Source organism: Coregonus lavaretus (genome assembly GCF_964263955.1).
Source record: "Coregonus lavaretus genome assembly, contig: HAP1_SCAFFOLD_967, whole genome shotgun sequence".
NCBI classification, from domain to species: Eukaryota; Metazoa; Chordata; class Actinopteri; order Salmoniformes; family Salmonidae; genus Coregonus; species Coregonus lavaretus.
Window position 1 is genome coordinate 52,174 of NW_028163984.1, and position 24,545 is coordinate 76,718.

Genomic DNA, 24,545 nt, shown 5'->3' on the forward strand with positions numbered 1-24,545 from the left:
CTATAGCAACTGAAATAACTGCAACACTTAACAAAGAGTTGCAGTTAGTTTTGGAAATGGGTGGCATGGGAATAAGTTAGTCCTGAATATTTCCAAAACTAAAAGTAATGTACAAATCATTCACTAAACCTCAACTACATCTCGTAATGAATAATGTGGAAATTGAGCAAGTTGAGGTGACTAAACTGCTTGGAGTAACCCTGGATTGTAGACTGTCATGGTCAAAACATATTGATACAACAGTAGCCAAGATGGGGAGAAGTCTGTCCATAATAAAGCGCTGCTCTACCTTCTTAACAGCACTATCAACAAGGCAGGTCCTACAGGCCCTAGTTTTGTCGCACCTGGACTACTGTTCAGTCGTGTGGTCTGGTGCCACCAGGAGGGACTTGGGAAAATTACAGTTCGCTCAGAACAGGGCAGCACGGCTGGCCCTTAAAAGTACACGGAGAGCTAACATTAATGACATGCATGTCAGTCTCTCCTGGCTCAAAGTGGAAGAGAGATTGACTTTATCACTGCTTGTTTTCATAAGAGGTGTTGACAAGCTGAATGTACCGAGCTGTCTGTTTAAACTACTAGCACACAGCTCGGAAACCCATGCATACCCCACAAGACATGCTACCAGAGGTCTCTTCACAATCCCCAAGTCCAGAATAGACTATGGGAGGCACACAGTACTACATAGAGCCATGACTACATGGAACTCTATTCCACATCAGGTAACTGACTGATGCAAGCAGTAGAATCAGATTTAAAAAAAACAGGTAAAATACACCTTATGGAACAGCGGGGACTGTGAAGAGACACACACAAGGGTATAGACACATGCATATGCACACATTGTGATATTGTTGTATGGTGGTATTAAACATTTTGTATTGTAGATATGTAGTGGTGTAATACTGTCATATAATGTACTGTTTTATATTGTGTTTACCATTTAATATAAGTGCTTTAATATGTTTGGACCCCAGGAAGAGTAGCTAATGGGGATCTCTAATAAATACAAATACAAATCTCCAGGAACAGGGTTGGAGTATAAACCTTCAGGAGGGTAGATCTCTAGGATTATTCCATAATTCCGCGGTGTATTTGATGGAATCACGGCATTAAAATGTCCCAGAACAGAGCTACTCTATGTACTTGAGGAAAACACTGTAGAGGTCTGGGGTTAAGTCAGTGGCGTTTACGTCCAGCTGTATTTATAATAGAGTGAACCGTCTGCCTTGTAGAAACAGAGAGCCCAATATACAGCTTTCAGAAACAACAGCTCTACTCACCCGAGGACTGGTGGAAGGTTCCCCTCCCCGCTACCAATGTCTCCTCCACGATGGGTTTAATCTTCTGCTGGTCTGCACTCTCCTCTCCAGACCCTCCTCCCCCCTCCTCCTCCTCCTCCTCCTCCTCCTCCACATCAGACGATGAATCTTGCTGCTTGGCTCCTCTACCTCTGGCTTTGCGTTTCAGCTCGTACGACCGCTTCCGATCCCTGCCCTTGTTCTCCTCCTCCTCCCTTTCTTTCTTTACACGGCTGCTCCTCCGTTTCCCCGGTTTGCTGAGTGTCTTCATCTCCTTCTCCAGGTCAGAGTCGGAGTCAGAGGAGCCGTCCGAGCCCTTCTGCTTCTTCTTCTTGGATGTATTTTTGGCAGAAGCCGTGGAGGACTTCTTTTTCTTCTTCTTAGCGTCTTCGTCCGAGTCAGACTCTGAGTTGTCGGAGTCTTTGGCTTTCAGTTTGCGTTTGGCCGCCGGCTTCTTGTCGGTCTTCTCCTTGTCATTCTCTCCCTCCTCCTCCTCCTCCTCCTCTCCCTCCTCCTCCTCCTCTACCTCCCCCCCGTCTTTCTTGCGCAGTTTGAACAGGCACTTCTTGACGCTCCTGTTGCCCTGGTTACCGTTGGCTTCCTGCTGCACATCCTCGTCCGAGCTGTGTTCCGCCGCTGCAGTCTGGACCAGGATGTCTGGAACCTCGTCAGAATCCGAGTCCACGTCCTGTTTAGAAGAGTCAGAGGTCACCTTGGAGGAGGCCTTGGAGGAGGCCTTGCTCTCTTTCCGTTCCTTCCCCTTGGAGGAGCTGCCCTTGGTTCTCCTCTTCAGCTTGCTGGGGCTCTTCTCCTCTCCCTCTGAGTCGCACTTCTCCTGAGAGGAGGCGGACATCTTGTTCTTCCCCTCCGGTGACTTCCTGAGGGGTGTGGTCTTTGTGCGGCTGGAGCGTCGGCTGTCTTCCTCAGAGCCCCCACCTCCCTCCACCTTCTTACTCCTCTCTTTCTCCTTCCCTCCATCCTTATCCTTGCTCTTAGACCTGGAGGTGCGTGTGGTAACCACGGGAACGGGCGTCAGCTTCACGATCAGGTTCTTCACCTTGGGCATGGCCTTCTCCTTCTGGGTGTCATGTGACTTCCTGGTTGAGCCAGCGGCAGGGCTCTCTGATTGGCAAGCCGCTGTGGGTTCCGTGGCGTCGTTACCGGGCGTTAACCCTGTGGAGTCCGCCAGACTCTCGACCATCTGGAAGAGCTCGTCTGGGACGGACGGCCCGACGGACACAATGTCTTTATCCCGGTCACCCTCCTCCTCCTCCTCCTCCTCCTCCTCCTCCTCCTCCTCCACTTTCACCGCTGTCTGGTCTTTGGCCTGGCTGTCTGTCTCTGAGTGGTCCTGAGGCTTGGGGGTGGGGCTCCCCTCCATCTCTGTGTCCTCTGACACGCCCCCATCCTCCCCCTCCTCCTCTGGCTCCTCCCCATCCTCAGTGTCAGCCATTTTGACCTCTTCTGCCTCCTGCCCATCCTCAACCATGTTGTCCATCTGATCGTGGCCATCATGGCCGTCGGTGTTGGAGACCGCATCCCCGTTCTGCATCCCCTGGTCCTGGGAAGTGAACTGTGACTCCAGGTCCTCCTCCAGGGCAGCATGGGCCTTCTTCAGATCAGCCAGAACAGACCTAGAGAGATCGATTGATAGATAATAATTAAGCAAATAATCAGAATTGGGCTGCCTCATATCCTTTGTAGCAGTCATTATATCAACATGTGTTATGATACCTGAAGGCCTTGAGGTGTCTGTGTCTGGTCCCGCTGCCGCCTCCTCCTGCTCCCTGCTCCTCCTCAGCCTGCTGGATGAACTGGATGAAGGTGTTGTTGAGCCCTGTGGTTGTCTCAATCAGCTTCTTGGTCCTCTTCACCAGCTCCTTGGGGACCTTCAGGGTCTTATAGGAGAAGGTGAGGGTCCCTGACCCGTCTGAATGCTCCTTACCGTTCACCACAGCTTTACCATGGTGGTGGTGACCTTTACCCTTACTGTGCCCTTTCACCTCCTTCCTCTCCTTCTCCTCCCTTTCTTTCTTGCGTCCCGTGCGCCAGAAGCTCTCCAGCTTGGTCATGATGTTGGAGCAGTTGGAGGCGATGTCGGCGAGGGGCTGGGGGCTGCAGATATAGCAGGACCATTTACTGTTATCGTCGGTGATCATGGACAGCTCCTTGCGCCCCAGGTTACGCAGGATGCACTTCTTACAGAAGGCGTTGTGGCAGTAGTCACAGCAGATCAGGTTGCCACCTTCAGCACACCACCTGGGGGGCGTAGTTAGACAGCAAGGAACGTCAACTTCAAAACAACCTGATGTAGCTTTATTGGGATTTGCAGCTGTTGTTGGGAAGTACTGAATTGTTCTAAAAATGACTTACTGAACGTTAACACCCAGGTGTGTCCCCCAAACAGCACCCTATTCCCTATATAGCTCTATGTGCCCTTGTCAAAAGTAGTGCACTATATAGGGAATAGGGTGCCAGTTCGGATGTAACCCTTGATGTGGACTAAAATAGTACTCATAATTGAGAGCCAATATTCTGCAAGAGGTGCCAATACTCAAGCAGTAGAACAGTGAGGGGACCTACCTGCACTGTTCATCCATGTTTCTGTGTTCTGTGAGGTGACCTACCTGCACTGTTCATCCATGTTTCTGTGTTCTGTGAGGTGACCTACCTGCACTGTTCATCCATGTTTCTGTGTTCTGTGAGGTGACCTACCTGCACTGTTCATCCATGTTTCTGTGTTCTGTGAGGTGACCTACCTGCACTGTTCATCCATGCCGTCCTCGTCTTTATTGATGTCATCGCTGGTGTAATACTTATAGCACGACTAGAGGAAGAGAAAACAAGGGAGGAACATTGGAAAATATAATACTGAGACAGACAAAGCAACTAGTGCCATTACCTGCCATATGTCCCATTAATGTTCAAAAGACAGGTGGATCTACCTGGAGCATATGGCCGAAAAATCACATTTGGAATTTTTCTAACTTATTGCCAATTCAGGATATACAGTGCATTCAGAAAGTATTCAGACCCCTTTACTTTTTCCACATTGTTACGTTACAGCCTTATTCTAAAATGGATTAAATTGTTATTTCCCTCATCAATCTACACACAATATCCCATAATGACAAAGTAAAAACAGATTTTTAGAAATGTTTACTAATTTATAAATAATAAACTTTAATATCACATTTACATCAGTATTCAGACCCTTTACTCAATACTTTGTTGAAGCACCTTTGGCAGCGATTACAGCCTCGAGTCTTCTTGGGTATGACGCTACAAGCTTGGCACACCTGTATTTGGGGAGTTTCTCCCATTCTTCTCTGCAGATCCTCTCAAGCTCTGTCAGGTTGGATGGGGAGCGTCGCTGCACAGCTATTTTCAGATCTCTTCAGAGATGTTAGATCGAGTTCAAGTCCGGGCTCTGGCTGGGCCACTCAAGGACATTCAGAGACTTGTCCCTAAGCCACTCCTGCGTTGTCTTGGCTGTGTGCTTAGGGTTGTTGTCCTGTTGGAAGGTGAACCTTCGCCCCAGTCTGAAGTCCTGAACGCTCTGGAGCAGGTTTTCATCAAGGATCTCTCTGTACTTTGCTCTGTTCATCTTTGCCTCGACCCTGACTAGTCGACTTCCCAGTCCCTGCCGCTGAAAAACATCCCCACAGCATGATGCCACCCCCTTGCTTCACCGTAAGGATGGTGCCAGGTTTCCTCCAGACATGGCGCTTGGCATTCAGGCCAAAGAGTTCAATCTTGGTTCCATCTTGTTTCTCACTTTCATGTGCCTTTTCCTGAGGAGTGGCTTCCGTCTGGCCACTCTACCATAAAGGCTTGATTGGTGGAGAGCTGCAGACATGGTTGTCCTTCTGGAAGGTTCTCCCATCTACACAGAGGAACTCTGGAGCTCTGTCAGAGTGACCATCGGGTTCTTATGCAAATAAGGTATTTTTAAACACATTTTTTATACATTTGCACACATTTCTACAAACCCGTTTTCGCTTTGTCATTATGGGGTATTGTGTGTAGATTTCTGAGGATTAAATATATATATATTTTTTTAAATCCATTTCAGAATAAGGCTGTAACGTAACAAAGTGTTGAAAAAGTCAAGGGGTCTGAAAACTTTCCCAAGGCACTGTATACATCCATATCTAGATGTTTTAAATGTTTTCTCCAAATAAGCTTTGTTGTACAATTAAAGGTCAAATACACTGCATTTAAAACAGTCAGCAATAATCTAATTAATTCAGGGCTTGTGAAATTATACCTAGGATAAATATAATCCTTTCACAGCCATAAGACCCACTCAGAATTTAATTATGTTTATCTAAATAGTTGAACCTGCTTTTTTGCAATAATCACTGACATGGCTTTCAAGTATAAGAAAATGCCCTTTTTTTTGTTATTAATTTTTTTGCAGGACCATAACGCACATTCACTAATAATGTCAAACTTCTGGCAGCGCTATGGAGCATTAACACAGGTCTCAAACAATCTCTCAAGCACAAGCCCACGTGCTAGTGGCTAGCTAGCTAAAATTTATATTTCAAGTTCAGCCCACTTTATTTATTTGCTAGCTAACAAGGCAGAACAGTTGAATTGTTATGAACACACCCTTCTGTCCATCTCCAGCTGTTTGAACAGCATGCTAGCCTACAGCATGTTAGCCTGTCCACTTTGTTCGTATGTTGAAATCAAGTGGCCTACCTTATTTCTCAGAATGAGAACAAAATGCCAATTCCTTAGTGTTTTATGCTTATTTCACAATTATAAAACTAGACAGCTATTATAAAAGTATTTGGCTAAAATGCTGCTAGCGGTACTTAGTAGCACAATGACGCACACGACAAACTGAGCCTTCATTTTCCAGAATCAATGTTCATTTATTTAATTTAATTTATACTCCTGTTTTAGTAGTGTCTGCTCTGCGCACAATTTGAGTAGTTGAGACATAAAAAGGGTATTGTTAGAAAGGTTAACTTCTCTATTACAGTAAAATAATGTCTCAATGTGTTTCAGTGTCCATGTGACCGATTCGGTTGGACCAAACCTCAAATACCAAGTTGAAACCGCTTGTCAGAGAGGAAGAAGTGATCTCTCATCTTTGTTTTGGCGTGAGGCAGGGGGAGGGGCTTGGTGTGTGTGTAAACCAGAGAGGAAGAGGCGAAGTGAGAGGTTTCACTCTCGACAAAATCTGTCCAAAATAAGGCCACTGTGTTTCTATGGGATTATATTGGACCTAAACTTGTCATCTGCCTTCCCACCTTTGGGATGACTCCCATTCTAGTCATTATATCCAGATCTCTGGTGTAAATGGAACAGAATGAGTAAAGGAGACCAGACCTAAAAGATGAGAACAAACGGACATAAACGAACATTAACATTTTACATTTAATTTTAAAAAAACGTGACCCTTGTGACACAGGCATTTGGAATATCTCGTAAAAACATACATTCTAATTAATCCGATATATCGCCAAACCCTAATGGAGCACGGGGGTGCTGAGAGAGACAGAGGGAGAGCGACGGAGAGAGACAGACAGAGAGGGAGAGCGACAGAGAGAGAGACAGACAGAGAGGGAGAGCGACAGAGAGGGAGAGACAGACAGAGAGAGAGACAGACAGAGAGAGAGACAGACAGAGAGGGAGAGCGACGGAGAGAGAGACAGACAGAGGGAGAGCGACAGAGAGAGAGACAGACAGAGGGAGAGCGACAGAGAGGGAGAGACAGACAGAGAGAGAGACAGACAGAGAGGGAGAGCGACAGAGAGAGAGACAGAGAGAGAGACAGACAGAGAGGGAGAGCGACGGAGAGAGACAGACAGAGAGAGAGACAGACAGAGAGAGAGACAGACAGAGAGGGAGAGCGACAGAGAGAGAGACAGACAGAGAGAGAGACAGACAGAGAGGGAGAGCGACAGAGAGAGAGACAGACAGAGAGGGAGAGCGACGGAGAGAGAGACAGAGCGACGGAGAGAGAGAGAGAGACAGAGAGGGAGAGAGAGAGAGAGAGACAGAGAGACAGAGCGACGGAGAGAGAGAGAGAGAGAGAGAGAGAGAGAGAGAGATACAGAGGCTAGACAGAGACAGGATAGACAGACAGAGGACAGACTGATGGAGATAGGGTGTTGCAGGGGTATCTACCTTGCAGAGGAGCACATGGAGCATGGGGTGCTCAAACACCGAGTGGCGCTGGAAGTGGTTGACCTGCTGTCCACAGGCGGTGCAGTCTATTCGCTCCTGCAGAGTGGTATCTGGACAAACACACAGAGGAAGGCCGAGAGACCAGCATGTGTTGTTTACATCCAACATCATGATGATTGGCTGAGAGAAATTGATTATAAAATGATTGTGGGGGCTGTTTTGTTAGACTTCAGTGCGGCTTTTGACATTATAGATCATAATCTGCTGCTGGAAAAACGTATGTGTTATGGCTTTACACCCCCTGCTATGATGTGGATAAAGAGTTACCTGTCTAACATAACACAGAGGGTGTTCTTTAATGGAAGCCTCTCAAACATAATCCAGGTAGAATCAGGAATTCCCCAGGGCAGCTGTCTAGGCCCCTTCCTTTTTTAAATCTTTACTAACAACATGCCACTGGCTTTGTGTAAAGCCAGTGTGTCTTTGTATGCGGATGACTCAACACTATACACATCAGCTACTACAGCATCTGAAATGACTGCAACACTTAAAGAGCTGTAGTTAGTTTCAGAATGGGTGGCAAGGAATAAGAAAAGTAAAAGTAATGTACAAATCATTCACTAACCCTCAACTACATCTCGCAATGAATAATGTGGAAATTGAGCAAGTTGAGGAGAATAAACTGCTTGGAGTAACCCTGGATTGTAAACTGTCATGGTCAAAACATATTGATACAACAGTAGCTAAGATGGGGAGAAGTCTGTCCATAATAAAGGGCTGCTCTGCCTTTTTAACAGCACTATCAACAAGGCAGGTCCTACAGGCCCTAGTTTTGTCACACCTGGACTACTGTTCAGTCATGTGGTCAGGTGCCACAAAGAGGGACAAATTGCAATTGGCTCAGAACAGGGCAGCACGGCTGGCCCTTGGATGTACACGGAGAGCTAACAATCTCTCATGGCTCAAAGTGGAAGAGAGATTGACTTCATCACTGCTTGTTTTTGTAAGAGGTGTTGCCAAGCTGAATGTACCGAGTTGTCTGTTTAAACTACTAGCACACAGCTCGGACACCCATGCATACCCCACAAGACATGCCACCAGAGGTCTCTTCACAGTCCCCAAGTCCAGAATAGACTATGGGAGGTGCACAGTACTACATAGAGCCATGACTACATGGAACTCTATTCCACATCAAGTAACTGATGCCAGCAGTAGAATCAGATTGTTAAGAGACACACAAAAAGGTACAGACACGCATATGCACACATGATAACAGATAGCGTACATTGTAATACTGCTGTATGATGGTATTATACATGTTGTATTGTAGATATGTAGTGGTGTAATAATGTTATATGATGTACTGTTTTATCTTTTGTTTTATTTGTAATGTAAACACTTTAACGTGTCGGACCCCAGGAAGAGTAGCTGGGATCTCTAATAAATAAATACAAATACAAATATCCCAAACGGATTGATTTCATTAAACTGGCAGCAGTTCTGATTATTAGGCTGTAGGAACACCCTTCCTGGTCAAAACCTTGCTTTTAAAAAAAACAATGGGAGCATCCAAACAGTTTGCATGTGTTTCTCTGACTATCCCCTGGTTAGTAGCAGTGTGACTAACCTGTCTTTTTCCGTGAGAGGTCCACTCGGAGCTTCATGGCTCCTCTGCTCTTGTCCTCCTTATTGTCAGTCCTAGCGGGAGGAGGCCGCACCACCAACATCCCTGAAGGAGAGGACTTAGGGTGTCAGTTGGGCCTAGCCGAACCAACAGTCTGCTCCACACTCCCTTAAAACACCTTCCCTTGAAAAACTAGAAAAAAGCTGCAATAGCACTGTTTGTCCATTTTGAGATGCCGTAGCCAGTATGCACTTCTTCAAAATAGAACTAATCTAAGATAACAAGAAATCTGTAAGTAATTTTGACATTTTTGCCAAAGAGATCTTAGTCGCGCAATTTTACATCTAACTAAGATGTTTGGCGCAGTGTTTTCCGATGAAAAAATCTGAATGAAAATGGGTTGTCTCTTGTTGAATGACTAAGACTTTACTGAAGAATCCCTACTGTTGACATATCACTGATGAGTGTAGACTTCGACTCCGAACTTAAGCCTGTGCCTGAACAGCCGGAAAAAAACAAAAATGTCCTCATAATATTCAGTGCATTCGGAAAATATTCAGACTTTGTTACGTTACAGCCTTATTCTAAAATGGATTTAATTGTTTTTTTCCCCTCAATCTACAAACAATACCCCATAATGACAAAGCAAAAGCAGGTTTAGACATTTTTGCAAATTAATTAAAGTAAAAACTGAAATAATAAATTTCATAAGTATTCTGACCCTATACTCAGTACTTTGTTGGCAGTGATTACATCATCGAGTCTTCTTGGGTATGACACTACAAGCTTGGCACACCTATTTTTGGGGAGTTTCTCCCATTCTTCTCTGCAGATCCTCTCAAGCTCTGTCAGGTTGGATGGAGAGCTTCGCTGCACAGCTATTTCCAGGTCTCTCCAGAGATGTTAGATCGGGTTCAAGTCCGGGCTCTGGCTGGGCCACTCAAGGACATTCAGAGACTTGTCCTGAAGCCACTCCTGTGTTGTCTTGGCTGTGTGCTTAGGGTCGTTGTCCTGTTGGAAGGTGAACCTTCGCCCCAGTCTGAGGTCCTGAGCGCTCTGGATCTCTCTGTACTTTGCTCCATTCATCTTTCCCTCTCGATCCTGACTAGTCTCCCAGTCCCTGCCGCTGAAAAACATCCCCACAGCATGATGCTGCCACCACCATGCTTCACCGTAGGGATGGTGCCAGGTTTCCTCCAGACGTGACGCTTGGCATTCAGGCCAAAGAGTTCAATCGTGGTTTCATCAGACCAGAGAATCTGGTTTCTCATGGTCTGAGAGTCTTTAGGTGCCTTTTGGCAAACTCCAAGCGGGCTGTCATGTGCCTTTTACTGAGGAGTGGCTTCCGACTGGCCACTCTACCATAAAGGCCTGATTGGTGGAGTGCTGCAGAGATGGTTGTCCTTCTGGAAGGTTCTCCCATCTCCACAGAGGAACATAACAAAATGTGGGGAAAGGGCAGGCCTCTGAATACTTTCCGGATGCACAAACTCTACCGAACTGTTTCGGCTGGGAAGCCTTTAGGGCGTGTCCCAAACGGCGCCCCATTCCCATAGTGCACGGCTTTAGGGCGTGTCCCAAAGGGCAGCCCATTCCCATAGTGCACGGCTTTAGGGGGCGTGTCCCAAAGGGCAGCCCATTCCCATAGTGCACGGCTTTAGGGGGCGTGTCCCAAAGGGCACCCCATTCCCATAGTGCACGGCTTTAGGGGGCGTGTCCCAAAGGGCACCCCATTCCCATAGTGCACGGCTTTAGGGCGTGTCCCAAAGGGCACCCCATTCCCATAGTGCACGGCTTTAGGGCGTGTCCCAAAGGGCACCCCATTCCCATAGTGCACGGCTTTAGGGCGTGTCCCAAAGGGCACCCCATTCCCATAGTGCACGGCTTTAGGGCGTGTCCCAAAGGGCACCCCATTCCCATAGTGCACGGCTTTAGGGCGTGTCCCAAAGGGCACCCCATTCCCATAGTGCACGGCTTTAGGGGGCGTGTCCCAAAGGGCACCCCATTCCCATAGTGCACGGCTTTAGGGGGCGTGTCCCAAAGGGCACCCCATTCCCATAGTGCACGGCTTTAGGGGGCGTGTCCCAAAGGGCACCCCATTCCCATAGTGCACGGCTTTAGGGCGTGTCCCAAAGGGCACCCCATTCCCATAGTGCACGGCTTTAGGGCGTGTCCCAAAGGGCACCCCATTCCCATAGTGCACGGCTTTAGGGCGTGTCCCAAAGGGCACCCCATTCCCATAGTGCACGGCTTTAGGGCGTGTCGGGCACCCCATTCCCATAGTGCACGGCTTTAGGGCGTGTCGGGCACCCCATTCCCATAGTGCACGGCTTTAGGGCGTGACCCCATTCCCATAGTGCACGGCTTTAGGGGGCGTGTCCCAAAGGGCACCCCATTCCCATAGTGCACGGCTTTAGACCAGATCCCATAACTCTCAACAACTGCTTTTTCACCACCACATAAAACCTTGAATATCAACTCAGAATAAATAGACTGGCAGAAACATTATTATCCACAAAACGCAACATTTGGCACCACAACGATATGAAGAGGCATTAAAACACTGGCCCCAGGTCTAGTTGTAGCCCTTACCATCTGAGGGGTTGTCAGAGGCGCCATCTTCCTGTCCACTCTCATTCGAGGTGGCAGACTCATTCCCTCCGGTGTGCTTGGCTGCGACAGCAGGCTTCCTCTTGGTGTGAGAAGGGGAGGGTCTCTCGGTGTCTGAGCTCCCAGGCTGAGGAGTAAACAGTTATCATGAGTCTAATAAAAACCTCCAAGAGGAAAAAGCCTTAGAATAGACCCGTATTGTCCCATCATCTCCCACAGCAGCTAGAGACTGGTTGCACCCTATTCCCTATATACTACTTTTAACCAGTTCTTGTAAAACATGTTTATGTTTGTGCCCAGGTGAATACATTTGAAAAAAGTACAAGGGGAAATAGAAAGACAATCTGATGTTGACCTACCTCCTCCATCACTTGGTCTGTAATCTGATGTTGACCTTCCTCCTCCATCACTTGGTCTGTAGATTCAGCTGAGGCCATACTCATTTTACCTGCCAACAACAAGAAACCATTAGGTCTGAAATTATACAATAACAAAACAAATTTAAAATAATCAACAGCGGATTAAATTAGCATCAGGTTAAAGGCTCTTTCCTTTTCCTAAGTAAAAGTTATCCAGTTATAAGAACACTCAGAAGCAAAACAGCCCGATTGTGATCAAGATCTAGGGCTCAAATGGTACCCTATTCCCCATGGGCCCTGGTCAAATGAAGTGCACTAATTAGAGAATAGGGTGCGATTTCAGATGCAACTCTAGATATAACGTTGGCTGTTAGAAACTAAACTCACTAACAACCTAGAATCTATGACAACTACTGTAACTGTATTCAGCTCAATAAGGAGACGTATAGCACAGCATAGACCAGCATCACCAGTACGAGTTTCAATTACATTTGGACATGGCACCTAAATTAGCCGGATTACGGCCTACTGTTTCAACAAAAATGGGTCTTCCACCATTGTTTTTGTAATATAAACATGGGAAATTAGCAACCCTGGGCAGGCACTAGCTAGATAGTTCAAATAAAATGATATTCGTCAAATGCTTACTTATTGGGCCTTCCCAACAATGCAGAGAGAAAGAAAATTAGAAAAGTAAAATTCAAAATACAAATTCAAATGAGTAACGATAACGGGGTACCGAGTCCATGTGCAGGGGTATGAGGTAATTCAGATAGATACAGTGCATTCGGAAAGTATTCAGACCCCTTCCCTTTCTCCACATTTTGTTACGTTACAGCCTTATTCTAAAATGGATTAAATGTTTCCCCCTCATCAATCTACACACAATACCCCATAATGACAAAGCGAAAACAGGTTTATAGAAATCTTTGCAAATGTATTCAAAATAAAAAACAGAAATACCTTATTTACATAAGTATTCAGACCCTTTGCTAGCTATGAGACTTGAAATTGAGCTCAGGTGCATCCTGTTTCCATTGATCATCCTTGCGATGATTCTACAACTTGATTTGGAGTCCACCTGTGGTGATTTCAATTGACTGGACATGATTTGGAAAGGCACACACCTGTCTAAAACCAAGCCATATGGTCGAAGGAATTGTCCGTAGAGCTCAAGGACAGGATTGTGTCGAGGCACAAATCTGGGGAAGGATACCAAAACAATTATGCAGCAGTGAAAGTCCCCAAGAACAGTGGCCTCTATCATTCTTAAATGGAAGAAGGGCGTTGGTCAGGGAGGTGACCAAAAACCCAATGGTAACTGACAGACATCCAGAGTTCCTCGGTGGAGATGGTTGTCCTTCTGGAAGGTTCTCCCATCTCTGCAGCACTCCACCAATCAGGCCTTTATGGTAGAGTGGCCAGACGGAAGCCACTCCTCAGTAAAAGGCACATGACAGCCCGCTTGGAGTTTGTCAAAAAGGCACCTAAAGGACTCTCAGACCATGAGAAACAAGATTCTCTGGTCTGATGAAACCAAGATTGAACTCACATTTGGAGGAGCAGCATCATGCTGTGGGGATGTTTTTCTGCGGCAGGGACTGAGAGACTAGTCAGGATCGAGGGAAAGATTAACGGAGCAAAGTACAGAGAGATCCTTGATGAAAACCTGCTCCAGAGCGCTCAGGACCTCAGACTGGGGCGAAGGTTCACCTTCCAACAGGACAATGACCCTAAACACACAGCCAAGACAACGCAGGAGTGGCTTCAGGACAAGTCTCTGTATGTCCTTGAGTGGCCCTGCCAGAGCCCGGACTTGAACCCGATTGAACATCTCTGGAGAGACCTGAAAATCGCTGTGCAGCGATGCTCCCCATCCAACCTGATAGAGCTTGAGAGGATCTGCAGAGAAGAATGGGAGAAACTCCCCAAATACAGGTGTGCCAAGCTCGTAGCGTCATACCCAAGAAGATTCAAGGCTGTAATCGCTGCCAAAGGTGCTTCAACAAAGTACTGAGTAACGGGTCTGAATACTTACGTAAAATGTGATATTTCAGTTTTTATACTTTTGCTAACATTTCTAAAAACCTGTTTTCCTTTGTCATTATGTGGTATTGTTTGTAGATTGATGAGGGGAAAAAACAATTTATTCAATTTTAGAATAAGGCTGTAACGTAACAAAATGTGGAAAACGTCGAGGGGTATGAATACTTTCTGAATGCACTGCATGTGCATATAACAACGAATAAAGTGATGATATTAAACAGTAGCAGCAGCGATGAGTTAAATAAATTAGTGCAAAAAGGGTCAATGCAGATAGTTAAATAGTTAAACAAATCCCAGACTAACTATTTAGCAGTCTTATGGCTTGGGGGTAGAAGCTGTTCAGGGTCCTGTTGGTTCCAGATTTGGTGTATCGGTAACCGCTTGCCGTGCAGTAGCAGAGAGAACAGTCTGACTTGGGTGGTTGGAGTCCGACCATTTCTAGGGCCTTTCTCTGACACCACCTGGAATAGAGGTATTGGATGGCAGGGAGCTCGGCCCCAGTGATGTACTGGGCAGTAAGCACTACCCTCTGTAGCACCTTGCAGTCCGGATGCCAAGCAGTTGCCATACCAAGTGGTGATGCAGACAGTCAAGATGCTCTCAATGGTGCAGCTGTAGAAATTTGACAATCTGAGGGCCTGTCATGCCAAATAGTGTCCACCTCTGCGTCACATTGGGATATGATGAGTTCTAGCTTCTGTTGCTAGGGCTGTTTCTAGAACTTGCTAAATTCTGACCGGATTACGTAATGAACCAAAGCGTCTGTTGCTATGCTGGTTGCTTGGCTCTATTTCACCGCATAAACGCTCGCTCAGTCTGCGCAAAATTATTACCTCAGAATTGTTCTCCAAGTACAGTGTTTTTGACGGTGACAACCTGCTGCTTCAGAGAACACTCTTTTTTTTACCATATATTTGTCTTTATATAAGTAAATATTGTTAAATAGTAAGAAATAATTTAAGCTGTTTTAAGATTGACATTGCTAGCTACTGTACTTATTTACTTCAGCCTGCCTAGATAGCTAACCAGCTACAGTAGCTGGCTAGCCCGCAGACAGTTTTATTTAGCTAACGTTAGCTAGCTAGCTACTGTAACTGTTTGTATGTAGCTTGCACTTCAATGGCATTCCTCGAGGAGATTTTCATTTCATCTTTCCAACCAGGCTAAGTACTATGAAGGCACCACTGATCGACAAGAGGCGCAACATTCAGAGAAATTCACAATTCAGGGTAACGTTAAGCAGTTAACTTCTATTAGATAACTGGACAGATATAGCTATGTACAACCATTTTTCAACAACCATTTTCCTTCTAGCTAGTTGCTAGCTATACATAGTTCAGTGGAGGCTGCTGAGGGGAGGACGGCTCATACTAATGTCTGGAATGGAGTAAATTTTTTACATTTGCATTTTAGTCATTTAGCAGACGCTCTTATCCAGAGCGACTTACAGTTAGTGAGTGCATACATTATATATATATATATTATTTTTTTTTTTTTTTTTTTTTTTCATACCCCCTGTGGGAATCAAACCCACAACCCTGGTGTTGCAAACGCCATGCTCTACCAACTGAGCTACATCCCTGCTGGCCATTCCCTCCCCTACCCTGGACGACGCTGGGCCAATTGAGATTTAAAAAAATTGTCATAGAGGACTACTGAAATTATACACTGCTCAAAAAAATAAAAGGGAACACTTAAGCAACACAATGTAACTCCAAGTCAATCACACTTCTGTGAAATCAAACTGTCCACTTAGGAAGCAACACTGATTGACAATCAATTTCACATGCTGTTGTGCAAATGGAATAGACAACAGGTGGAAATTATTGGCAATTAGCAAGACACCCCCAATAAAGAAGTGGTTTTGCAGGTGGTGACCACAGACCACTTCTCAGTTCCTATGCTTCCTGGCTGATGTTTTGGTCACTTTTGAATGCTGGCGGTGCATTCACTCTAGTGGTAGCATGAGACGGAGTCTACAACCCACACAAGTGGCTCAGGTAGTGCAGCTCATCCAGGATGGCACATCAATGCGAGCTGTGGCAAGAAGGTTTGCTGTGTCTGTCAGCGTAGTGTCCAGAGCATGGAGGCGCTACCAGGAGACAGGCCAGTACATCAGGAGACGTGGAGGAGGCCGTAGGAGGGCAACAACCAAGCAGCAGGACTGCTACCTCCGCCTTTGTGCAAGGAGGAGCAGGAGGAGCACTGCCAGAGCCCTGCAAAATGACCTCCAGCAGGCCACAAATGTGCATGTGTCTGCTCAAACGGTCAGAAACAGACTCCATGAGGGTGGTATGAGGGCCCGACGTCCACAGGTGGGGGTTGTGCTTACAGCCCAACACCGTGCAGGACGTTTGGCATTTGCCAGAGAACACCAGATTGGCAAATTCGCCATTGGCGCCCTGTGCTCTTCACAGATGAAAGCAGGTTCACACTGAGCACGTGCCAGACGTGACAGAGTCTGGAGACGCCGTGGAGAACGTTCTGCTGCCTGCAACATCCTCCAGCATGACCGGTTTGGCGGTGGGTCAGTCATGGTGTGGGGTGGCATTTCTTTAGGGGGCCGCACAGCCCTCCATGTGCTCGCCAGAGGTAGCCTGACTGCCATTAGGTACCGAGATGAGATCCTCAGACCCCTTGTGAGACCATATTCTGGTGCGGTTGGCCCTGGGTTCCTCCTAATGCAAGACAATGCTAGACCTCATGTGGCTGGAGTGTGTCAGCAGTTCCTGCAAGAGGAAGGCATTGATGCTATGGACTGGCCCGCCCATTCCCCAGACCTGAATCCAATTGAGCACATCTGGGACATCATGTCTCGCTCCATCCACCAACGCCACGTTGCACCACAGACTGTCCAGGAGTTGGCGGATGCTTTAGTCCAGGTCTGGGAGGAGATCCTTCAGGAGACCATCCGCCACCTCATCAGGAGCATGCCCAGGCGTTGTAGGGAGGTCATACAGGCACGTGGAGGCCACACACACTACTGAGCCTCATTTTGACTTGTTTTAAGGACATTACATCAAAGTTGGATCAGCCTGTAGTGTGGTTTTCCACTTTAATTTTGAGGGTGACTCCAAATCCAGACCTCCATGGGTTGATACATTTGATTTCCATTGATCATTTTTGTGTGATTTTGTTGTCAGCACATTCAACTATGTAAAGAAAAAAGTATTTAATAAGATTATTTCATTCATTCAGATTGAGCAGTGTATTATTTCAGTGTAGATAAGGAAAGGGCAGGTTAAAATAAAAACATGACAGCCAGATTAACCAGTGTATGAATCAAATGGATTTGCATATGAATGGAGTGGAAATTAGCTGATTTTGTGATCTGTAAGGTAAGTAACTTTAATAATGTAATAATTAATTATTATTATAATAATAATAATAATAAATAATAACTTTAATGTGTCAAGCAGATTACACGTTTTCTTTGCCATTTCCGAAACGTAGCAACGTTTAAGACATGGATTTCAAATTGTAACGTTAACAAGGTACCCAAAAGTAGATTGAATTAATGTTTTCATTTTATGAGCTAAACAACACTTGTTTAAACAGCGAAATTGTCACGGAAATCAGCCTTGTTTGTTTAATTATAGTACAATTGTGTTCACTCAGAAAAAAATCTAATTATAATGATTGAGGAATATGTTATTATTTTTGTTGTTCTTAAGATGATTAAATTCAATCAAAAATATTTGTAATTTTGGTATAGAATTCTGGAATTTTTGTTTGTGTGTAAAGTATTTGGCAACAAGAATAAAAAATAAAATCACAATAATTTCAATGGTCTTGTTATCATTGCAATAGTAACATATTATATCCTTCATGTCAAAAACATGGGTAGGGTTCAAAAAGGTAAACAAGTATTCTGCAAGGTTTTTCCAAAAATCTAACACAGAATTACATTCATAGAACAAGTGAGTCAGATTTTCACCTTTTTCGCAAAAAAAACGCAGATATCATCAATATTAACAAATTTGGCCAACAGAATTACATGGATATATCTTATGCACTTCCTTAAATTTGTTTGCCATACAATATTTGTAAGGCATCAACCAAGCTTTTTTCCAGACAATGTCCAGAAAAATGTTCCTCTAGGCATAAGTTGGTTCCGTGAATGGAAAATGTGTCTTATGTGTTTGTTACAACAAGATTTCTCAAGTAAGCCCACGCCTTCCATGCTGAGTTCTGGATAAACTCTGTGATCATCACCAAAGCTAAGATAAGTTTTCATTAGTGTAGTTAGACCATTAGTGTAGGCTTTGATCACAGAAATAAACTCTGAAAGGTATTGGAAACTCAATTCAATGTTATAAATTGTTCATATGAAAGAATATTACCCCCGTTATGAAAAACAAAGTCAATATTCCTCTCATGCCAGCTAGGGTAGAACAATGACTTATTCCTTACAGTTATGTCTGAATTATTCAAAAGAGCTTTATGTGGGGAAAGATTGTGCAAGAAACATATCTTACAGGACATTCAAGTTTGTTGGTGAAACCTAGCCAATTTAGCGGGTATTCTTTCAGGAATATAATTACATTTCAATAAAAATTGAAGACCTCACAACTTATTAAACACATTGTTTGGAATGAAATACCAAATTGATTCTGTATTGATCAAACATATTTTCAACCGATTGATTTTGAAAGTTTTATTTATGGTCAACAAATTCCAACACTTCCAGATCTCCTTCAGATCTTTTATTTGAGAGGATTGACTTTAGTTTGTGGGACTTATTTTTCCAGATGAAGTCAAGAAAGGTGTTGTTGATCTCTTTACAGGTAGAGGGATTTACAAATAAAGATAATGAGGGGTACACAAAGCGAGACAGTCCCTCTGCCTTGGACAGAAGCACTCTCCCAAGTATAGAAATATCCCTTTGTAGCCAATCATTAAATATATTCTTGGTTTTCTTAATTTTAGGAGAGAAATTCATATGTTGTCTGACTAAGTGGTTTTGGATAGATGTAATCCTAAATATTTAACAGTCCTTTACAGGAATATTTTCTATTTCTTTATCATCAAAGTCATATAAACATAAGATTTCACATTTAGAAACATTCAGTTTCAAACCAGATGCAATAGAGAATACAGTGATAGCATTAAGGGCATGGGTGACCTGGTCCTTATCCTTTATGAAAAGAGTAGTACAGTCAGCCAGTTGGGACATTTTGATTTATCTGTTAAAAATGGATAAGCCATGCAGATTAGCATGATTCAAAATATCTAGAGATAGAAGTTCCACTACCAAAATGAATAAAAAGGGTGAAATTGGACACCCCTGTCGAACACTTCTGTTGATACTGAATCTTTATGGAATCTATTTATGTCTTTGTAAAACAGCGAATGACTTTTGATTAAAATTTCCCCCCGAAACCAAAAAGGCCGAAAAAGAAATTCACGCTCAATTGTGTCAAAGGCTTTACAGAAGTCCAAAAATAAAACAGCATCGGAGTCAATTACATTTTTACATTTTAGTCATTTAGCAGACGCTCTATCCAGAGCGACTTAGTTAGTGAGTGCATAAATGTTTTCCCCCCAATTGCATCTGAATACTCTAAAAGGTCCAAGACTAAACGAATATTGGAGCTTATGTGACGATCCTTCGTAAATCCTGTTTGAGTCTCATTTATAAAATGGCATCTATTCCTTTCTTTCATCTTTTGGCATAAACCAGAGCAATCAATTTGTAATCAATATTTAATAAAGTAATTGGTCTCCAATTGTCAATGAGAGAAGGGTCTTTATCAGGCTTCGCAATCAGTGAAATAAGGCCCTGTTTCATAGTGGAGAACATTTCACAATTTTCAATGCAATCTTGAAACATTAAAAATAGGGTATTCTAGTAACTACCAAACCTGCCTATAGAATTCAACTGACAGGCCATCAGGGTCAGGTGATTTCCCTTTTTTCATTGAATTCAGAGCCCCTCTAATTTCTTCGATTGACACAGGTGAATCGCAAACTGAGTGGAAATCCTCAATCACAGGGACATCATTCTGAATGTGGAAAATGTAGCTTTTCGCAACCATCTTCCTGAAATTGCGAATTGTAAAGATTTTCATAAAAGGAATTGACAAATGTTGATATTGTAACGGGATATTTGCATAATACGTCATTACATTTTGAGGGCCATTATAGATTTTCTTTTGTAGTTTCTCTTTTCAAGAGCAAAAAAAAAAACTGGTGTTTCTTTCCCCCTCTTCAATCCATTTAGCTCTTGATCTGACAAAGGCGCCCGTTGCCAGATGCGTGTAAAGCTGTTCTAATTCTAGTTGTAACGATTTAAATACAGACTCTTTTTGAGATAGATTATCTTTCTTTAGAAAACTGTCAAGCATGCTCATCAAATATTTTTCTCTAAGGTTCTTCAGCTCTTGGCACGTTTAATGGCTACAACTGACTTTATATTTATATGGGCCCCGTGTAGCTCAGTTGGTAGAGCATGGCGCTTGCAACGCCAGGGTTGTGGGTTCGATTCCCATGGTGGGCCAGTATGAAAGAGAGAAAAAAAGGAGAAAAAAACATGTATGCACTCACTAACTGTAAGTCGCTCTGGATAAGAGCGTCTGCTAAATGACTAAAATGTAAATATTTGAAGAATTCCCATCTACTTCCATGACCCAAGTATTTTCTTGCTAAAATATATTTGGCTAACGATTTGATGTTTCCAATGAAAATAGGATCTTTAAGATGTGTGTTGTTTAATTTCCAATATCCTCGAATACCATTAAGATTTTTTTGTATCTTGTAAATTCAACTAAATTAAATGATCAGAAAAGGGAGCCAACTGACCATCTACATCTATAACAAAATGTAACAAAAGGGGGGAAATTAGGAATAAATCTATTCTAGATTTTCATGACATAGTTTCGTTAGTCCAGGTATAACCCTTTGGATCCGGATTGAAATGACGCCAGGCATCATCAGCAGAGAGATCCTTGCATAATGTTGTGATGATATTGCTATTTTGAGACTTTGATTCATTAGGAGGAAACTACCAGCCTTCTTTCCCTCTTGTCGAGCCTTCTGTATAAGCGGCCACAGTTTCTCCCTGCGGAATCAGAGCCTCTTTGATGCTGAGCTTCTTCTCATCCAGAAAAGTGTTCCCCTTGGCCATTTTCCAGATAATGTCCCTGTAGAGGTGCATGGTGACATTGCGCGGGGGTCCATCAGTTCTTCGTTTCGCAAGTCGATGTACCACGTCGATCACGTCTCTTAGCTTGTCTTTGATGCACGGAGCCACCTTTCCCAGGATATTGATGACTGCTTCCCTAATGTACTCTCCCTCTCCTACACCATGGATTTTCAGATTCCACCTGCGAGAGTACCGTTGAAGTTCAGCTACATTATCACACAGCTCATTATTTTGGGATTGCAGTTCCTTCACCTCGTTCTCTAGGAACGTTATATTTTCCTTGTTCTCGCTCACAACTGCGTGAAGCGGACAGACAGTCTCGGACAAACTATCAATCTCCTTTGACGTTTCTTCGGTAGCCCGCTCTATGATAGACACTTTGGAGAACGTGGCGTCTTGTTTAGTAGTCAGGGTCTGGATTGCAGAGAAAAGTAAAGATATGGAAATGTCCTCTTTCACATTTTTCTCCAGTGGATTTTTAATTGGTGTCTGAGGTAAAGAGGTTGCAAGGATCTCGCCCTGGTCTGTCTTGTTGCACTGCGTTGTGTATCCATGCTGCTCTGGCTCTCTTCGTCACTAGCTAGCATGCCTGCCGTCTTCTGTTGTCTTTCTGTCCTGTTATTCCCATCCAACTTAACAAAAACGAACTCTAAACTTGCCATATGTAGTTTAAAACAAGTTATAGTTACTTTCTTGCTACATTGATAGCCAATATTAGACTGTTTACGACCCAACCCTCAAAATTGCTTGGACAAGTGAGAAAACACTCCCTCTCACAGCGATGCCATCTTGGCTTCTCCCCGTTTAGGCTGTAATGATTTCCAAAATTATAATTGTCAGGTCCTCACACCGTTGATATAGCAACATAATCATCAGGTCATCACACCGTTGACATAGCAACATAATCATCAGGTTGTCACACCGTTGATATAGCAACATAATCATCAGGTCCTCACACCGTTGACATAGCAACATAATCATCAGGTTGTCACACCGTTGATATAGCAACATAATCATCAGGTCCTCACACCGTTGACATAGCAACATAATCATCAGGTTGTCACACCGTTGACATAGCAACATAATCATCAGGTTGTCACACCGTTGATATAGCAACATAATCATCAGGTTGTCACACCGTTGATATAGCAACATAATCATCAGGTTGTCACACCGTTGACATAGCAACATAATCATCAGGTTGTCACACCGTTGATATAGCAACATAATCATCAGGTTGTCACACCGTTGATATAGCAACATAATCATCAGGTCGTCACACCGTTGACATAGCAACATAATCATCAGGTCGTCACACCGTTGATATAGCAACATAATCATCAGGTTGTCACACCGTTGATATAGCAACATAATCATCAGGTTGTCACACCGTTGATATAGCAACATAATCATCAGGTTGTCACACCGTTGACATAGCAACATAATCATCAGGTTGTCACACCGTTGATATAGCAACATAATCATCAGGTTGTCACACCGTTGATATAGCAACATAATCATCAGGTCGTCACACCGTTGACATAGCAACATAATCATCAGGTCGTCACACCGTTGACATAGCAACATAATCATCAGGTTGTCACACCGTTGATATAGCAACATAATCATCAGGTCGTCACACCGTTGATATAGCAACATAATCATCAGGTCCTCACACCGTTGATATCGCATCCCACTGTGAAGCAGAGGGGGACACTATTTGGCACGACAGGCCCATGACAAATATTTTCAGCCTCCTGAGCGGGAAGAGGCTAGTTACATGGATTGCTAGCTACCAAACATTACGGTTCGTTTTTTTTGTTTGTTGTTGTTGCTATTCGTATTATAACTAACGTTAGGTAGCTATCTAGAATTATAAAATTCAGTTACAACAGTTCGTTGTAAAGAGAAGAAAAAAAAAACGGTGCGCGAGCTAGCTAACGGTTTACCTCAAGTTAGCCGTTAGCTAACTAGCACCATTTATTGACATTTTGCGTCTTCATAGGCGTGAGGTGATTCTGTTGCTCATCTCCCGAATGCATCGGTTTCCAGTCTGGTGTGAGTAAATTAGCTAGCATGGATCGTGTCTGCTACAGTCGAGTCTATCTGGCATGCACAGAGTACATCAAATCAAGCGAGCTGCCAGAAAAACGGGTCTACAAAAACCGGGCCTCATCCCATCAAAGGCGAACTAACTAGATAACGGGTTAGCTATTTAGCCATCTTGTATGTGCAGTAAATCAACCAGACAAAGTTATGAGATCAACAAACAGACATCACTGCAGCGTGTCAAGATTTCAGACATTCGTTTCCTGGGCAACCCTGCAATCCCGGTGCATGCATGGTCCAGTGCATTCAGTGGCATGCACCGAAATGCATGCATCAGTTTATCCCCTCCCCCAGAATAAAATGTAAAATCTCACATTAGTTAGCATGCTAGTTAGCAAGTTAGCTGCAACTAGCTGGTCCATTCCAGGGCAGAACACAGCGCGCAGAAATGTTTTGTGATGCAACATTTACCATTTCGAAAAGACTCACTTAGTAATAGTGGATAACTAGCTAGATAGCTTGTAAATCATCCAGTAGACCTTTTCATAGCTAAGTTGGTACCTTGGGAAAACGTGCCGGCTCCGCTGCGTAACACCGGTACATAGCTAGCCGGCTAACTAACTAGCCTAGCACAGTGCTTCAACGCAAAGTTGCCAACGTTATGAGCTGCTCAAAGGGAAAAAGCCGAATATCGCGCATACCTACTGTACTCTGTCGTCATTTCTTCAACGACTGAGACACGTGTAGTTCCTGGCACGTCGTCCCGGAGATGCAACACTGTTAATTCCCATTAGTTAGTATTTTTAGAAAATATATATAGACTATTGAAGCAACCCTGTTCACTGGAGACAAAGCAAAGGCGCCATCTTACCGGATGGCTGGAAACGCACTAAAATGGCGCATTTAGGGCAAATCCTATCTGCTATCCTATTGGTTGATGAGTCAGGAAATTCTGTCTTTTCGATTGGCCAAAACGTTTTGAGCGTTCCCATAGGTTTAGAATTTAGTGTGAACCTGTAATCTCTCAATCTACTGGCGATTGCTTTTGTGTCCAACCTCTTTGCTGTGGTTTTTTATTTGTTATTCATTCATGAATAATACACGCAGAGGCAGGCACCACACTGTACACATTCTACAGTAGAAATGCCACATGCATACCGGTACACACTATTTGCTCTGATAATCTGAGCCTCCCATAGACGCAAGCTGCATTCTGGTCTCAGTCTTGAATATCTAAACTCTATTGTACTGAATTCTAAACTCTA

The 24,545-nt window shown here is 44.0% G+C and overlaps 1 protein-coding gene across 1 annotated transcript in view; it reads right to left on the reverse strand.

Moving 5' to 3' along the window:
* Positions 1 to 24,079, reverse strand: part of LOC311117603 (transcriptional regulator ATRX-like) — a gene marked incomplete at its 3' end in the record, with an annotated part of 73,814 nt that extends 49,735 nt beyond the window's left edge. Inside the window, exons 1-8 of the mRNA XM_084192541.1 lie at positions 23,986 to 24,079; positions 12,042 to 12,130; positions 11,665 to 11,809; positions 9,076 to 9,177; positions 7,449 to 7,558; positions 4,061 to 4,128; positions 3,036 to 3,560; positions 1,284 to 2,935 (exon numbers count right to left, since the gene is read on the reverse strand). Of these exons, the coding sequence (XP_084048667.1) occupies positions 1,284 to 2,935; positions 3,036 to 3,560; positions 4,061 to 4,128; positions 7,449 to 7,558; positions 9,076 to 9,177; positions 11,665 to 11,809; positions 12,042 to 12,130; positions 23,986 to 24,001 (2,707 nt within the window). The 5' untranslated portion in view covers positions 24,002 to 24,079. The remainder of the gene's footprint in view (positions 1 to 1,283; positions 2,936 to 3,035; positions 3,561 to 4,060; positions 4,129 to 7,448; positions 7,559 to 9,075; positions 9,178 to 11,664; positions 11,810 to 12,041; positions 12,131 to 23,985) is intronic.
* Between the last annotated feature and the right edge of the window lie 466 nt (positions 24,080 to 24,545).